Here is an 18,287-nt window from a genome sequence, read left to right on the forward strand (position 1 = left end):
TTTGAAGCACACACTGTAGAATTATGTAACACTGTAGAGAGGATTAATCTTCCCTGTTCACTCTTCGAATCCACGTGAGCACATGCTGTAAACAAAATCTATGCCTGCACACTGAGAAGAGTTATAGCATCCCTGCCATTTGGAAAGTGTAGACTTTAACCTTTTCATTACTTAACTGCTCTATAAAATCACATTGCTTCTGCAGTTCCCCAAGCCAAAACAGTAATGGGATTCAATAGACAGTGTTAACATGAGCCACCTGCCACTATTCCAAAAAACTGTAAAGCTGTTGAAAGAATTCAATTAAATTCTAAACAGAAAAGGTAGTAGTTACATTCTGCATCATGATCCAATAAAGGGATTTGAAGATCATGAAAAGTTAGGGAAATGTCAGCACATGGGAGGCAGGTGACATAAGGAGGGACGGTATTTTTCCTTTCTTTAATCAAACAATGGCCTAACTCATTTTGAAGCTTGGGAACAGAAGCCAAGTTTTACTGAATCTGATTTAAAATATGAGAAAATTTGAAGTGAAGAGCAAGTTGTTTGAATCCAGGATCTTGAAACAAGATAAATATTTAAATTTCTTCTTACCTGTATGTGTAAGAGGTGGCATAATTAACTATATCTTAAAAATAAATAAATAAATAGATAGATAAATAAATAAATAAGTGCATACAGCATAACCATTTAGATCTGGAAGCCCGGAGTGCTTGTGTGGAAACACTAATAAGTAAGCATCTGTAAGCAATCTTATTGCTTACAGATCACTTTGTCTATCACTTTGTAACAATGTGATAGACATTGCCTATCACTTTGTTAGATATTGCCTATCACTTTGTAACAATGCAATAAGCAATAGGAAACTCTTACACAGATTAATTTACTTATTGGCATGCTTCTGTGAGAACAAAACTTTTCTGGGAGAGTAAGTATGCTTTTAATAAATCATACCGCTACTGAAAAAAAAAAAAGCTATTAGTCAATGTCATGATGAGTGCCACCGGAACAAAGTCTCAGCACTGTCAGTCAGCAAACAGCTGCAGTTTTGTTGAAGTCTCTTTAAATTATAGCAAAATGTCGCAGACTTTCCAGATAACACATGGGAATTTACTGTCCGTCCCTCCTTTATTTATTTATTTATTTTCCTTCTAACTGAAGCTCATTCCTTGGTTTTGTCGGTGATGGTTTCCAAAGGCCTTTAGTCATAGTAGATGCTATAGATGATGTCTTGTCTTAAGGCTTATTTCATTTGCCTGTGACTATGATTGCTGCTTATCTGAGAACACTGTTACACTCTTGACTTAATGACCTTTTTGCCCAATGGTATTCAGTAACTCAGTGAGGCTTTCACTCTTTCTATACTCCTATTTCACTCATCTGAAACAAGATGTTGGTTCAGAGCTCTCTTTTAGACTAGAAGACAGAATTTTGGAAACAGTAATAATACAGAATATCCTGGTTTAATTGTACCGAGTCTTGGAATTAAATAATTAAGATTAGTTTTGCATCTTCTTCATTTTACAAGCAGTTTACTAAACCCTTAGAGGACAGGACCTACAAAGCCTGACATATCTTAGAAAGTGCTTAAACTAGTTCACAGGTGGGAGACAACACTGTGTCCCATAAGTCTCTGTGATGAAGGCAGCTCATCATGCTGTCAGGTCCTAAGGCAACTTGTAATGGTGATTCCAGCAACACCTACTTGCTCCTTTTCTATTACAGCAGGGATTTTTAGTTATCCAGAAACAACAGCCCTGTTGCGAGCTAGCAGGACACAGACACAACAGACACCACACTGCAGCCTCTCAGAAGTCCATAAATAAAAAGTAGACATTGCTGATTACAAACTGTTTCACACAAACTACATATTCACAAGACCAAATTTCTTTTCTATGAAAGAAGACTGTAGGATTACTACAGGTCACAAGAGAGAGTGTGTGTAAGTACAGACACCTTTTAAAAGGCCATGGACAGATTCTGAGACAGGAAATTAAACTGATGGGTTGAAATGGAACCGAGGTATGACCTTCTCAGCAGCTGAAGGACAGCTTAAATTGGACTAAGCCAGTGATTATAAGGCTTGTTGTAGCATCCTCTTAGGCTGTAAGAGAAACTGAAAGAATCCAATCTGCTGCTTGTACATACTTCAGTTTGGGGAATCATGAAGATCTTATTTAACTGTATGTACTTCCTGTTAATAAACTTTTCAGTGGTCTGCCAGGGAGAAAAAGGGATTGTTTAAATGCAGTTCTTTAGTAAAGTGTCCATCTGCTCTCAGATTATTCTAAAATGGAGATGCACAGAATGAGATCTCTCTGACAAGTTACTGGAATTTTTAGAGGTTATTTTGCATTTCCATTATTGTAATTGGCAACTCTATTTGTTGTAGCTGTTTTGAAGAAAACATAGAACTAAGAAAGCTAATTATATTAAAAAAAAACTCCAAATATATATCATTTAAAACTTTATGAAGAAGGCAACAATCACAGAATTCCTTGTCTTTTAATAGTTACTTTTCCTGTTTGCTGAAAGCACTGTAACTAAAAGATAAAAATTAGAAACTGAATAAAAAAACTGAAATGTATATTATAAACATAACAAAAATTATACGTTGAGTGGGATATCCAAAAGACATCTCTGAAGCTCCTGACAACAGTTCTAATACTGCTCTGTTCTAACAGGCAGAAACTAGTCAGCATGGGAAGGCACAGCCATTTTATGCCATTATGAAGATTTGCTAGAATGACAAAAGAACACACAGAGAAAAGTCACAGTTCCAGGATTGTTTTCTAGTTAGGTGAAAGTATGAGTGAAGATCACCCTCCTGTTATGGTCCCAAACCAAACGATCAAGACCGTAAAATGTTATAGTTCTTCCCCCTCCTTATTCAGCTCCCTATCCAACTTACTGCATGCTATTTTTGCTCACACAGTCTGGAACTCCTATGAAACTGAACATGGAATGCTATAGTTCCTATAGCTACAAGCAGTCACTTTCCTAACAATTTCTGAGCAGAAGTGCTATTGCAGTTCCTAGAGATATGTAAGTGTTAAAGGCTTTATACTTAAACTTATTAAATTCAGTTGAAAACTAGTTAGATCTTTATGTCCCAAACTTGAGTCTCTACTTGTGTAGAATAAATAACCTAATTTAATGATAGAAACTGAATCAGTTTTAAACTGAGTTGAAAACAAACTCATAATGTTGAGAAGTGTGGTTATTAAAAAACAATCAACACACATGTTCAACTTTGGAAATTTTCATTTATTTCCCACAGAATGATATGCACACTTAAGAAATCTGTTTTTATTTACAAAGTTCTAGTGTCTACATTTTAGATCAAATCCAGAAGGAAAACAGGAATAAGGTCCTTTGTACATACATACTTTTCTCTCATATTTTCTTATCTTCATATTGTACTCATTATTAAGTTTAAAAGGCATGTGCTCAGGGATGTTTCAGTCAATGCAGTGTGCTTAGCATTGTCTCAAAATCTGTGCCTGTTATTATCCCCAGTAGTATTTATTTCATCTTGTAGCTAGGCCTATAGAGTAGGGCTGTACCTGAAAAGTGGACTAAAGTCAGACACCTAGCTTCACAATGATATCCTAAAGTCATAACAGAACACTGACATGTTACCCTATTTTCTTGTCTCCCACTAATCTTTGCTCCTGGTATTACAAAGGGCACTAACCCCTTCAAAATTATTTGCAGCACGTTGTAAGACTCAAGAATACTCATTCATTGTGGGGCCATTAGTCTCAAAGTTCTTATGTCTTAAAATATTGTTAACAGACATGTCTGTAACAATTACATGTCTTTTCTTTTTTTTCTCCTTGTCAATGTCAAATGAATCTAATGCCTTCAGAGCTTCAATTTCTATTGTGGAAAAAAAAAAACATAAACCAAAAAAAACTCTTAAATCATTCAGCCAAAATGTATGATTTACCAAATTCAATGTCTGCACTATGAAACTCTGCTGAAAAAGAAGGGAATATTTTTTGAGATAAATTTTGCTTTTATTCAAGAATAGTCTCATTTTAATACCTACTCATTTCTCTTCCAATAGCACAGAAATACATGAAAAAAAATACAATAGGAGCTCAGGGAAATTTATTCATATTCAGAATAAGTCTCATAATAATGTCTTCCAGTCAAATTATAAACAGGGATATAAGTAGAATGGACTGTGGGATTTCTTTTATCCTATTTACCTATGTTTCAGAGGCTTAATTACTAAGTAAATTGACCTGAAATTTCTTTGTACCTGTATTAATCATGTCTACTAAATGCTTCAAGCAACCCTTACAGTACAAAGGAATCACAATTTTTCCTGCAGAACCAAGCCATTGAAACGAAAAGTGCTAGCTTTGCTTCTTTTCTTTACATTCATTGAAATATCTTCTCAATGTGCCCAGCCATCATTACAGGACAAAAGCAGCCCATACGTTTCTGGAATAAGATTTTTTTTTTCTTTCTTAAATTCAGACATGATATACAGATTAGAAAGATTTTTTTCTTCTTCTTCTTTTTTTTTTTTTTTTTTTTAAATAATAACCTTCCTGAAAAATGTATTAATGAGTTCAAGGAGCTATGAGTCTCAAATAGAACAAAACAAAACAAAACAAAACAAACAACAACAAAAAAGACAACAAAGAAGGCATCTTCAAAATAACTTTCACACCGTGAAAAATAGTAGTCATAAACACAAACCAACTAAGCAAGATTTACATCTTGTGCGTTAGTCAGCGTAAGAGGGACTGCTTTCTCCTAACACTCTAAATCACTGCCTACTTTCTTGATACTATATATCTATTACTTTTATAAAAGAACCATAAAAGGTAGTTAATATTATAATAATATTCAAGAGAGTAATGTATCATTAGCAAAGACATAAATAGGATTTAAGACAATAAAACAAGGTCTAAACATATCACTAGAAATCTAGCCTGAAGATAGAACATAAGATGGTACTCAGCAAACACCAGTGGATCTATTAAGTCTGTGCATCATCAAGTACGCAAAAAGGCTCCTACAGCACTGGGGTGGTTACAAACCTATCAGTATCTCTCTCTTAAAGTCACCCTGGCCAGCAGTACATGAATAATGACACTTTCAACACTTACAGAATAGGTACACTGAAAGAAATTGATACAATGAAGCAAGCTAATGTGTGTACATCATGAGGTGCTTTCTTCCAAGGCTCACTTGGCACTGCATCTCAGAATTTACTGAAGTCTACAGAGTTGCTCAATACTCATAATCTTTTATGTGGCAATACATACATAAATATAACTCTACACATAGTACTTACCTGTTTTTGAAAATAGCTGATATTGCATTTATCATTTGTATCTGTCAAAATTCTGAACATTTGAATTATTGGACTGAAATATTTACATACTTACTGCCTACATTGTAGTAAATATTAGTTTTTGAACTAGGCTTTCAACAGTAAGGTATCAGGATTTTGATGTAAGAAAACAGTGTCATACTAAGCACTGATATGTAGTGTCACACAGTACAGTACAGGGCCCTGAATTTCTTTTTCTACACAGCTTAATAGTTTGTCAGAGAGTTAACATATCAGTTGATATACTGGTCTATAAAATCAGTAATACTAATAATATAAACATAATGACAAGTGTACCCTAATGCATTCAAATCTGAATTGTCTGATTACACTTGTCTGATTACAGACATACAAAATATCTAAATAGAAATGTGTACAATATATTTATATGGGTTATTGCTAAGTTTCATTTCTTGGTACAAGTATGAAACAGGAAAGAAAAACTTACCGTTCTTTTTATAGAACATGATTTCACCTTTGAATTCTACCTTTTCTTCCAAGGATTTCTCAATCTGAAGGATCATCTGTTCGCTTGTTTCAGCACCAAGTAAAAATTTACAGCTGCAGCTCTTCTGCATGACTTCAGTTCGCGCAAATCCAGCAAGATCACAGAAGCCATCTGAGCAGTAAACAATAGGGAATCCCTTAGCCACCTGAGCATTTGCAAGGATGAAGTTACTATCTGTAGAAGAACAGAAAAGTACAATATGAATTACTGTCTGAATTCACAGAATTCAATGTCATCTGACATAATACCTCTTTCAACTTTGTAGAAAGACACAAATAGACACATGTATTAAAAAAATTCCATCTGTCTTCAAACATTATATTTTCTCATGTACTATGAAGCTTCAGTGGATCCTTAAGCAATAATTTACGATTAACTCCAAGATGGATATTAACATATCCGGACAACACTTGGGTAGAATAGAAATGAAGTTTCAAAGGTACCACATTATGCTTCCACTCAGATTCGTCCCCAGGCTGAGCAGACAGATAGATTAGCATAAAAAAAAAACAAAACAACTAAATATGTTAAAATGACTTTTAGCAACATTCAAACTAATTTCTTTCATGTAATTTGGCATGGAAATCTTTAAAATTAAGGCAAAATATATTATCGGGCTACGTGAAATCTTCTTAGACTTTTGTGTAGACATTTTTGTGAGGGGAAGGGAAAAGATTTCATTCAAAAACACCATCAGCTGTTCCCAAAGCTTCATTATTATTTCTTCATGTAGCACAAGGGAGTCAAAGCTCTCTCAAACTTTAATGAATTTTACATTGTTCAACGGCATTTAAAATGCAACCAACATACGATAAATTCAAGAATGATATTTTGACTTCAGTCACCAAAAAAAGCATTTCTAACTTCAGTTCAAGTCTTTATAAAAATTTTGCAGCACAATTATTCATTTCTATACCTTGTGGAAGTGTCTTTGCTTTGTGCCTCAAATCCTCTTCCTCAACTTAAATCTAGAGTTCTAGCACTGTACATTGTTTTTCAATTAGCACAGAGCCCTTTTTCCAGATAAGTTCTTAAAAAGAAAAGAAAGAAGGAATCCATCTACACTTCACAATGAGGATGGAAAGAATAATTTTTGTCTAGTTTATTCAGAAATATTTACCTTATAGCTTGTTACAAAGAACAGCCCAAAACAGATATTGATCATATCTTCAAATTATATGCATATGAATTTGCACATGTATTAAGGGGAATTACTAGTAAAGCTAGTTGTTTTGTTTTGTTTTTTCCAATTTACTAAGCACAAATTGACAAATTTGTATAAATTTGAATAGGAAAAAAAAAAAAAAAAAAGGACTATTTTAGTGAAAAAAATCAGATTGCTATGCCTAATCTCCATATAGAGATATATTATTCATGAATGGGGAGGGGATATACAGGATACATAAATAAAACAGCACAAAAAATTAATCTGTTTCAGACTTGCAGAACAAGTGTTCTACATCTGTGAAATTCCATCAGATTCAGCTCTGTTACTCTTTAATTCCCCAAGGAAATAAGTACTATGGCTGATGTTGTTCAGTATTTTTAAGACAATACTTAAGTTTATTAAGTGATCTATTTGCTCATAAGACAATATCAATTGCTCACTTTTTGCTCCAACCTAATTAAAGTCTTTCAATAAATGATTGTTAAAATAAAATAGATGTTGCTCCTTTACCAAATACATATTTTAGAAACACATTCTAGTTCAGTGCAATACTTGACTTTACCTGTCATTTTTATTTACCTAACTAGGGAGGAAGTATCATTACCATTCATGCATTGACATACTGCTTCTCCCGTCAACACAAAACTAAATCCCCACACTGCCAGAAGAAATAAAATCATATGTTTGCACTGCAATTTAATGATAGCATTACAGTGTGAGACCTGCAGATTGTATATCCCAAGTGCATTTGTAGCTAAATAAATTTACTTCTTAATTTCTTATTTTTTAAGATGTATTCATGTAATGGTAAAAGTTGGTTTTTGTTTGTTTGTTTGTTTTTAATTGCTATCATTATTTTAATTGTGAAATACAAGAAACATAACATGGAAAACTGAAAGGACAGAAGGGGTAGGAGGATGCTCTGTGGATGTAAAACTGTTTGAATATCATTATGAACAGGAATACACTGGAGTTCACTAAGTATATTATTCTATGAAAAACTTAAGATGGGCAAACTTCTGTCATTTACATACAGAAAACTCAGAAGAGTTTTGGCTAGTTTAACTTTTGTAACATAAAACAATTTACTTTTTAAAAACTGAAGCTGACTAGAATAAGAAACAATAGTCCCATTAAACTCAGAAGGTATCTGGTAAGTCTTGGAAAACTAAATTTATTCTACATTTTGATAACAAAAGAAAATAATTAGTTTTAGGAAAACACAAACAGATAATTTCCTTTTTTTTTTTTTTTTGTTTGCTTGGTTGTTTTTTTTTTGTTTTTTTTTGTTTGTTTTGTTTTGTTTTTTGAGGTTGAAGTTAAAATCTGGTAACTAATGTGTCTGACTAATAAACTAGGAAACTGAAGGAAATATTTAAATCATTCATTGAAGCAATTCCTTATCTTATCTAACAATTGATCAACATATTTTTGTCCAGTAGTCATCTTTCTTTCACTGAATTCTTGAGTAATATTTTTAAGAGACTATTAACATTTGTTTAATACAGAAAGTAACATTTCTCATACTTATCTTAAAATATTCTTGTATGTAATTTATTTGCTTTTCATGATCTGGAATCTTTAATATCACTTCCTATTGATAATGCACATAAAGTACCATGATAAATTAAATAAATAAATAAATAAATAAAGACCACCAAAAACACTCAAGAATCAAGGATAAAATAATGTGTATCAATCAGGTTTCAGTTTCATGCAAATAACAAACAAAGCATTTAGTTCAATGATCTGCAGCAACTGCTAGATCTTAAACTTCAGAGTAGGAAGAATGAAATTTTATTTAGAATAGAATTTATCAGAAATAGACTAGATTCCAGCACTTTTGCTTATCTTTGAATAGTAAGATATTTGCAATGAATGATAGAAACATAGCAGGGTTCCTTTTTTCATATATATTCACATGTAGCTTGCAATGCTTCTGTAATAATAATAAGAAATTCACTTTCATGAGGTTCTTTATTATAATTATCATAAAGAATAAAAAATTATTTTTCTTAAATTGGTTAGATTTGATCAGGTGACTGTATTATGCCACAATTATTTTTTTAGATAAGCAAACATCAAAACTAAATTCCATATCTCTCCAGAAAAAAATGCAATTGTGAGTCTTATGTACCCTTGCAGAATAGACTGACAAAACCGTGAGTAGATCTCAGAAACTCAAATGTTATCAAGAGCTCTATATTTGTGAAAAATAGTTCAAATAATAGTTAAAATAGTTTAAAAAACTTACATATTAGGTTCAGATAAAAAAACATTTGGTTGCAGATTCAAGTCTGCATATGACATATAAAGACTGCTTTTAAAAATGTTAAAGAGAAAATCTGCTTAGATACCATAAAGTAACTGAAGTTTTCCTCTAACTGAAAGACTACAGAGATGGATGAATACCATAGAGATGTTCCACAAGTACTCAGAACAACTTAAAAACAGATTTGTTTCAGCTACACTTCATTTACATTAATTTTCCATAAAGATGAAATGACTTTTACACAACAGTTTGTAAGAATAATGAATATTAGGAGCTTGCATGCATGTATTGTCTTTGGAAGTAGGACATACTGAAGTAGATAGGACATTGATCAATTCATATGGTTCAAGACTCATATGGTTCCCAGAAATCTCTGCCAGATACACAGCATAAATTCAAAGACAACCAGAACTGTGTAAGCTTCACTTTCAATTATATGCTGGCACAGAGTTGCCCTTTTTTGGTGACTATTCAGATGCTCAAAAACTGTAACCTAAGAAACAGACCAATTTTTTTATCATGTACTATGCAATCCAGAGGGACAGGCTTGTTAAAAATCCCATGACAGTATTTTTGAATTGGGATAACTAAAGGAAAAGGTTATTATGCAATCCTCTGCTTCATAATTAATGCACACGATTTATGTGACTGTAATGATTCTGTGTTACATTTAAACTCAGCACTCCCTTGATAAATCTTACTGTCATCTTACTTAGGAAAAAAAAAAAAAAAAAAAAGACAAAAAGGTTTTCTTCTTTAATAGCATAGCTGTGTCTGTTGCGAATCTCATTGTTGTGCTTTCCCTGTTCCTGTAACTGTTCTTTTCCATCAAACTCCAGATGGTTTCTGCATGTCATCTTCTCTCGGCGTGAAGATAACATCTATCTGTCTACTTGTGCAACCAAGCACAGCCAACTACCATTCTAATTTTACATATTACATTACTTATGAAACATAAAGGGAAAAGAACAAAAGAAAATAAGTCCCTAGCAATGAAGTAAGTTACATTCATAAACCAGAGGCTAGCACAGACACTACAGAATTGGAAAAAGTCTACTACTATTCCAGGCGAAAGGAGTTATTACTGATTTTTCTCTATAATCATTGTACTACAGTGTAAAGAAACCAGTGCATCACTAGGGCTCCATTGATGAAGGTGACTGGTTGGAACCTTTATGCAATTCTGTCATGGTTTTGGAATGTTGCTGTTAATATTCCACATCATAACATCATGTGCAGTATGGATCATTAAAAGGTTCATACTCCAGGTTTGTGGAATAACAACATAGGTTGCAGAAGATGGTTCCCTGACCGGGAATTGAAATCGGGCCACAGTGGTGAGAGCACCGAATCCTAACCACTAGACCACCAGTATGAACCTTTTAATTATCCATACTGCACATATATACTCTTATACACACATATATACTCATACACACATATATACTCTTTTCTGATTCTCTGAAATTAAAATAAAACCTTGAGTTAATTTTAAAGGATGAGGAAGTAAACTCCTATGTGCCTATTCCAATGGAGTGTGTTTTCAGTAAGCTGCAAGAATTTCTGCATTCAGTATTCTTAGAGAAGCAACACTAATCTAAAATGATGCTGTGGAAAATGAAGTAAGTTCCAAGAATGTTCTTCTGGCAAATTCATATAAGTTATGTCATGAGATGGTTCAGAAACTGATGAACAGTGTCCAGAGACTGCCTTTTTCAGAAAAGCTAGAATTTTATACTGAGTTACTGACTGTAAGAAAGAATGACACTTACATTTTCTGAAATGTGGCTTCCTCCTAAATCAAAATAATTCCAATCAACTCAAAATAGGGCTCACTAATGATGTATTCTTGAGCAAAGCCTGAGAGAAAAACTTTTTCTTTTGCACTGGAAGGGAATGTCATGAAGGTATGGTTGGAGATGTGATTAGGTTGTCACCTTAAAAAAACCAAGATCATTTGGTAATGGGTTTCTGAGTGAGAATGATCTCCATTTTAAATAAAACAAACAAACAAAAAGCTGAAAACTGAAGGAAAATGTTTTTGAATAAACAAGGAGAGCAATCTTAATGGAAAAATAAAGTGCATGCCTGAAGTAGACGTAAGCAATTATTTAATGAAGTTACCTCTCCATTAGAAATTGTTAAAAACTAAGCTGAGCTTAGATCTACTAATGTAAGAGAAGGTTCTAATAAGCAACAAAGATGTCTGCTAAAATTGAAAGGCTTGAGGAGATCATTGGCATAAAGTGGTCATAAGTTGGACCACCATTGGTTCAGATTTTAGATTAGAGAAGGAGTACAGTCAATTAAATCCAAACATCTGTGACTTCCTTGCATTGAGGAATACAGATTTAAGTAGGTAGTTGTCAATGGTTTACAGGCTGGTTCAGTGTGGTACTGTGACTAATGCTGTGGGGGACACATGGATCCATGCCCCAGGAAAGGGAAAAGTGTAAGGACATGGGCCTAAAAACAAAATAGCAGCAATGATCAGAGGAGAAACAAACTAATTACTGAATAAGATATCAGAATGCAAAATAACACACTACTACAATACACTACACTACAATATAATTAGAATAGAAGCTAATCAAATAAAATGGGAAAGAGTGCCTGAGAGACTGAAGGCCTAACTCTAATGCTGAGGTGAGATGTCTAGCTGGGCAGAAGGGAAATAAGGCATGCCTCATGATGAGCAAAAAAATTTTATTTTTCCCTCTGAGCAGAAAATGGAAATAGAACAACACAAGTCCTGTGGAGTATGTAGAATATGTTCTCTTCTGAGAACCAAATTCGCAGAAGTACCCATGATCTGTGGAACTGGAGCATTAACTCTTTAACTTCCAGTGTACTACATAATTTTATGATGTGGAATACTGGTAATGAAAACCATGGAACCATGGCAAGCAGTACAGTCATTGGCTTTTTTGTTACCTTAGGAGAAAAACAAAATGATATGCGCAATTTATTGTATCAGGAAAAGAAAATCAGGCACTGGAAGAGAGTGATGTTAAAGTTATCTTAAACTGAACCATGGAGAACTTAAACAGTTTAGACAGTTCCTTTAGCCCCCTAAAATAATGCTAATGTCTTTAGCTGCTCGACTTAAAATTACCTACATTAGGAAGACTCACTGAAAACACTAAACCAGTGTTCAGTAATTGATCCAAAATCTAAACCTCCTACATCCTAGAAATATATCAAGTATTCTGCAGCCGAATTGGTGATGATAGCGAACAGAGTAATTACTGTCAGTTTTCTTGGCCAAACCATGTACATGATCTTGTTTTCAAATAATTCATTTTGTTCAACCAAAAAGCGTTATGTTTAAAGAAAAATAAAATAGTAAAAATTGCTGGTGTACATGCAAGGCAGTATCAATACTGCCTTAAGTTGGCAAGAATTAAATGTAAAGGTGCTGCAAATTACAGGACTATCATTGAAGTAGGTGGAAATCTTGGTTTGTCATGCCAAAGCCCAAACTAAAGCAAATAATTGGGAATGCCTTAACCAAATACCAGCAGATACTCATTACTGATTACAATACTATGTCAGAATGAAAGTCCTTGTATATTCAGAGAATGTCAAATTTGGAAGCTCTTTACTGTTCTAGATATTGCTTTGTATATAAAAAATTATTTTTAGAGATTTTAAATTGGTTGGATGGTTTAACTAGCAGAATCCTAGGCATCAATAAAAATGTCTTTGTCTATTTCTCAAACTTCTGTAACTTAAGGTGTGGTATTACAGCCACCAAAATTGTTCTAAACTGATGGAGGTGAGATTTACATTAGATGTCAAGAGGATGTTTCCCACTGAGAGTAGAGAGGTGCCAGAATAGGCTGCCCAGAGAAGCTGTGGATGCCCCCATCCTTGGTGTTCAGGGCCAGGCTGGATGTGCCCCTGGGCAGTCTGATCTGTTGAGTGGCAACCCTGACCATAGCATGAAGGTTACAACTTGGTTACCCTGAGGTCCTTTCTAACCCAAGACATTCTACAGTTGCATGATTTTATTTATTTATTTATTTTTACTACAATGACACCACTGTAGTAGCCTCCCCTTTAGCCAAGGAAATTTCTGTATTGGGTTGGGAGCCATCCACAGGGATTTTGATAAGTGAATTTTTTCAAGGTGTTTATAAGAATAAGCACCTGTATCTATCATATGGGGAACCTATGGAGTCTCAATTCATTTATGTTTAAACTAGACTAAGCACTCTCTTAAAGGAATAGCAAGTGATTAATATCAGTAAATACTCCATGAAAGGAATCAGAAGAATCATTAAGTACTATGTGCACATAGGAAGTATCTAAACATTGCAGAAGTACATATGTCCCTGCCCATGTCATTCATTCTTTTGAATAATGGGAAAAAGCACCTTTATGTGAGGGATTACAGAGCTAATTCCTTATTTGGACATTCTTAGAAGGTAAAAGCAAAGAATGCTGCTTCTTTTTATTCTAACAAAAAGATAAGTAAGAAATAGGAGTCAGACCTCCTGGATTATGCTGTAGTATAGGAAAATCTCTTAATTTCAGATTTTCTCATAATATGTGTAAACAATAAAAAATAGGGTTTTTATACATATTGTGCTTAATAGTGCAAATAGAAATAACAGCTCTGGCAGTCTTGGAAGAAAACTTCACAAAGTCTGCAGTTGCTAGGTGAAAGTAACTGTGAAATTTGGCCCATTAAAAAAATACTCTCACAAAAGCAGAGAAAGCATATGATATATATGGGTTCTGTGTTGAAAATAGTAATAAATGTTGTGCCTTAAGTGGCCTTAAGTAGTCTTAGTAATAATATGGAACTACTTGAAACTCCATAACCCTTACCTGCACTGCAGAGGCAGTTTTCAGAATGTCTGTTGCATTATTTTTTCTTTATAGTTGGCATGCTCTTATTCTTTCTTACATGGTTGTTTTCACTGTCTTGCATCTGCAAGCTCTGATAGAGATGGAGGACTCATGGAAAGAATCTATCACTAATATAAGACTGATTCCATGCCCATTCCTTCCTTATTTCACTCTGTGGTTTTTCTTAGAGAGAACCTAAAGACTGTGCACAACGAAGTACTCAATAGAGAGCAGCTCTGAAAGAAATCCCTCCTAAGTCATTATGATGGTCCATGGTGTCAAAGGTAGATGTTGGTGGTATGGCAGCAGAGATTGAACCTCCTCACCAATATATTTTGTTGCTGTGTAACAGATGGCAGCAAAGGGGCAGCCTGACAAAATTGCATCTGACATGGAAGTATATATGAAGCAAAGGAGTGTCATTTAATTCCTTCATGTGGAAAACATGGCACTCACTGACATTAATTGAAGTTTGTTGAATATTTATGGAGATCAAACAGTGGATATGAGCACAGTGGAGTTGTGGGTGGTGCTTTTCAACAGTGGTGATGGCAATATGACGTACAAGCCATTTTTTGAATGGCCATGAAGATTTTTACAAGCATAGCCTCTTGCTCATCACTGTTCAAAATGCATAGGTAATAGTGGTAACTATGGTGAAAAAAAGAACAAATTCTCAGATAGATAAATACTACCACATAGTGTTATCGTTCTCTTCACGTCTGTAGTATTGTCCATGAAAATAAATAGGAAGCATTACTTTCAGGGCAACTTGCATGTTAACTAGGAATATATGTATATACAGACTTGACAAGACATACTTAAAAATGACACTGCAACCTAATTCAGATAGCCCAGTCAATGCTAGTAGTGTCATAAATGGGAGCAACCCATGAGAGGTTTAGAGCAGGTCCCGATGACAAATGTATAGGAAAAGAAGTTTTTAAAAAAACCTACTTATTCCTTGCCAACCATTGGAGTGGAGAAGTCCCCACAATTATTCTAGGAATCCAATGCCTGTTCTTCCCAGATGATCAGTTGGGAGAGCTCTTTTTCACTTCTCATTCCCTCTTTTTGTTGTCTTTCTCCCTAAATAAGCTTCTAGCATTAGAATAAATGTATGTGATTAAATACACGTTCCAATATGAAACCTCTGTGTATGCAAGCTAGTCTTATTATCTTTTGAATTTTCTTTGCCATCACAAACTTCCTACTCTCTCCTTTTTTCCATCCTCTGTTCTTCTCTATGCAAGTTTTCCTAGTCTCATACTTTTTATGCCTCTCATTTGACTAACCCAAGTAAAGAGGTGCTTTTTAAAAAATAATAATATCAACTAACAACTTGGGTTGAAGTCCTGCTAGATCAGCTGGCTGCAACCTACAGGAAATGAGAGCAGAACATCAGTGCAAAACAGAAGGGGAGATCAGTGTGTGGAAGGAAGAGGGGCAGAATCTCTTTCCTTAGACATCAGCAAGTGGTAGATTTGCCTTGTTGATTCTTTGTATGGTAACAAGTGTAAGCTATTTCAGATGAAACTGGCCTGAGGTAGGAAGCAACCTGGGGAGTTGATGGAGGACACTATTACAGAAAAGAATCATCTTTTAACAAACATGTCAGAATCTAAATTCTGCCATATGGTTTTCTGTACTAATATGGACTCTAGTGTGAGAGTCATGTCATGAAGCCACAGCAAGAACTAAAAAGAAAGTATGTTTCTGGGAAAAATGAATTATCAACCAAGCGCTAATAAGAGGATAGTATCCGACACAGTAATAAACTGGAACTTATTCAGAAGAGGGATAAAAGTTTACCACTGCTTTTACAAGAGTTCTAGGATTTATTTCCTTTGTCTTTTCCCTTTCAAAATACTTTCAAATAGTTTTCAGCCTCAGCTGAGGTGGATAGATCTTTCAGAGAGTTGCCCAAGTACCTCTCCTTTCAGGAAAATCTGATCAATCTGTTCTCTCATAGGAAGAGGTCCATAGCCTTAATTTTGCATCCTCTAAAGCCTTGAATATTTAAGTATACAAGATCCACTCCTCACACCATCAAAAAGAAGAAATAGAGAGGCATACTTCTGAGCCTTGGTTCATTTTCCCTTTTTAGTTACTATTTGTTTCATTTCTCATATCAGTCGGTGGAGTTGGCATACTTCTGTCAGTAATATTAGTTCATTGCATTTTGTTAAGTTCTACGTCTTAAAGCATTCAATAAACATGTTAAAAAAAAACAAAAAAACAAACAAACCAAAAAAACAAACAAACAAAAAAACCAACCCTGCTTATATGATGGCAAAAATATAATTTAAAAGAGGCAAAAATTTAAAAATAAAATTCAGAAATATAGGAAATACTATTATAATCAATAGTAATCTCTAGAAATGGCAAATGAAGGTGTACAGCTTTATGTACAGGTCAGGTCCAATTGTTAGCCTCTTTGCTTTCCTTTTTCACTCCACTTCACTGAAGACATTTATTAGGTATGATACACTGGTGTTATTTCAGGGAAGTGTTTTCATGTCTTCCCCCTGCTACACACACGCATTTTAGTAGATAGGAAAAGTATGAATGCCAAAATTCATAAATAAGTATGAGTCCAAAATGCATTCTGTAGACCCTTTATTGCCTTCTTCAGAGGCGCTCTATGCAACTTGTTTCAGTTATGGGAGTCCTCTGTTTTAAAGAGTTCTGAAAGTTACTGTTTATCCATTTACTCATGTATTGTGGCCTCAGTATCACTACTGTTTTAGTAATCTGAGTTCCCAGCAAAGGAGTTTTGTTGTTTGGTTTTGGTTTTTTTTTCAGGGGAAAGAGGGAAAGAGGGGGTAGGAGGGGGAAAGGGGGTTAGTCACATCAAATTCTGCTTTCAAATCATTTAGCAATGCGTCTTGTTCCCAAAATATTTTCTCTCCCTTCCTTCCTCCCTCCCTCCCTCCCTCCCTCCCTCCCTCCCTTCCTTAAGTAGCTCTGTCTAGAGTCCGAACCTTATGTATTATCTCAGTCTTTAAGAGACATGACAAAAACAATCTTCTATCAGTTATATGCTTACAATAAACTCAGTAAAGTAGCAATAAGTAGCTTCCGTAAGGGGTGAGAGTAGAAACGCAGAACATGTTTTTAATAGCTTCATTTCTGAGGGGGGTGGGCAATGATTTCAGTTTAAAGGCATTCTTATAGATTGGGAAACATGTCTCAATTAAATCCAGCTCTGTTCCTATTCCCATCTATTTTCTGTGTAATAATTCAGATGTTTAAATTCTGTTAATTAGTTTTTGCTCCATTTCTTACTAACATCAACATTTTTCAAATCGTCTTCTCAGTTATGCTGTTTCATACTTAAGTGGAAGCTGATGTTAACTGTGCAAATCCTAAACAACAGGTAAAATTAATGACTAAATCTTACTTCACTTCTGCAACTGAAAGCAAAGTAGAATAGGAAAATTACCTTTTCTCTTTTTTTTTTTTTTTATTTTTCATCTCCAAATACAACAACATTCATTTGTTTATTAAAATAAAATTCAGTGTCTAGCAAAAATTCTTCATGGGTTCTTGACAAAAAAACAAAACAAAAAATAAAACCAAACAACTGTCCCTCAACCAATGGGATGTGTCCCACTGGTGTCCTATTACTTTCAGCACCTCATCGCTTAGGACACAGAGGTGGCTGACCTTGTCAGTGATATTTATTTGCCTGATGCTTTCACCCAAACACCCAAGCCAGCCCTGTTTTGAAAGCAAAATGACATGCTCGTGTACCTGCTGCTTTGGGTTTGCATTTTCTGTTTTATTTTAAACTTCGAAAATATTCACAAAAGAAAAAAAATCACAAGGATTGTAGTGAATTTCCTATAGAAGCTCCTTTACTATTATCTCTGAGAACTAACACTTGATTTTATGGGATTTGTAGTTGCTAGCCACTAACTTCTTGACTGCATTTCACTATGATGAACATATTATTAAACCGTTTCCTTAAATCACAGTGTTTCAGTTCTCTTCCTGCTCTGTTGTAGCGCTTCATACCACATGCAGTCAAGAGTTCCACCTTTTCTGTTTCAAGTCTCTACCTACATTAATATGCTTTGTGTTCTCATAGAGGCTGAATGCATTTTCCTGGCCTGCAGAGGCA

At 34.4% G+C, this 18,287-nt stretch overlaps 1 protein-coding gene across 1 annotated transcript in view; it reads right to left on the bottom strand.

Annotated features, from left to right (window-relative positions):
* KCNH8 (potassium voltage-gated channel subfamily H member 8) overlaps positions 1-18,287 on the bottom strand; it is a 151,448-nt gene that overhangs the window by 95,907 nt on the left and 37,254 nt on the right. Inside the window, exon 2 of the mRNA XM_015854013.3 lies at positions 5,805-6,038. Within this exon, the coding sequence (XP_015709499.2) occupies positions 5,805-6,038 (234 nt within the window). The remainder of the gene's footprint in view (positions 1-5,804; positions 6,039-18,287) is intronic.

This window comes from Coturnix japonica, chromosome 2 (genome assembly GCF_054131305.1).
Source record: "Coturnix japonica strain WE chromosome 2, WE-NBRP24, whole genome shotgun sequence".
NCBI classification, from domain to species: Eukaryota; Metazoa; Chordata; class Aves; order Galliformes; family Phasianidae; genus Coturnix; species Coturnix japonica.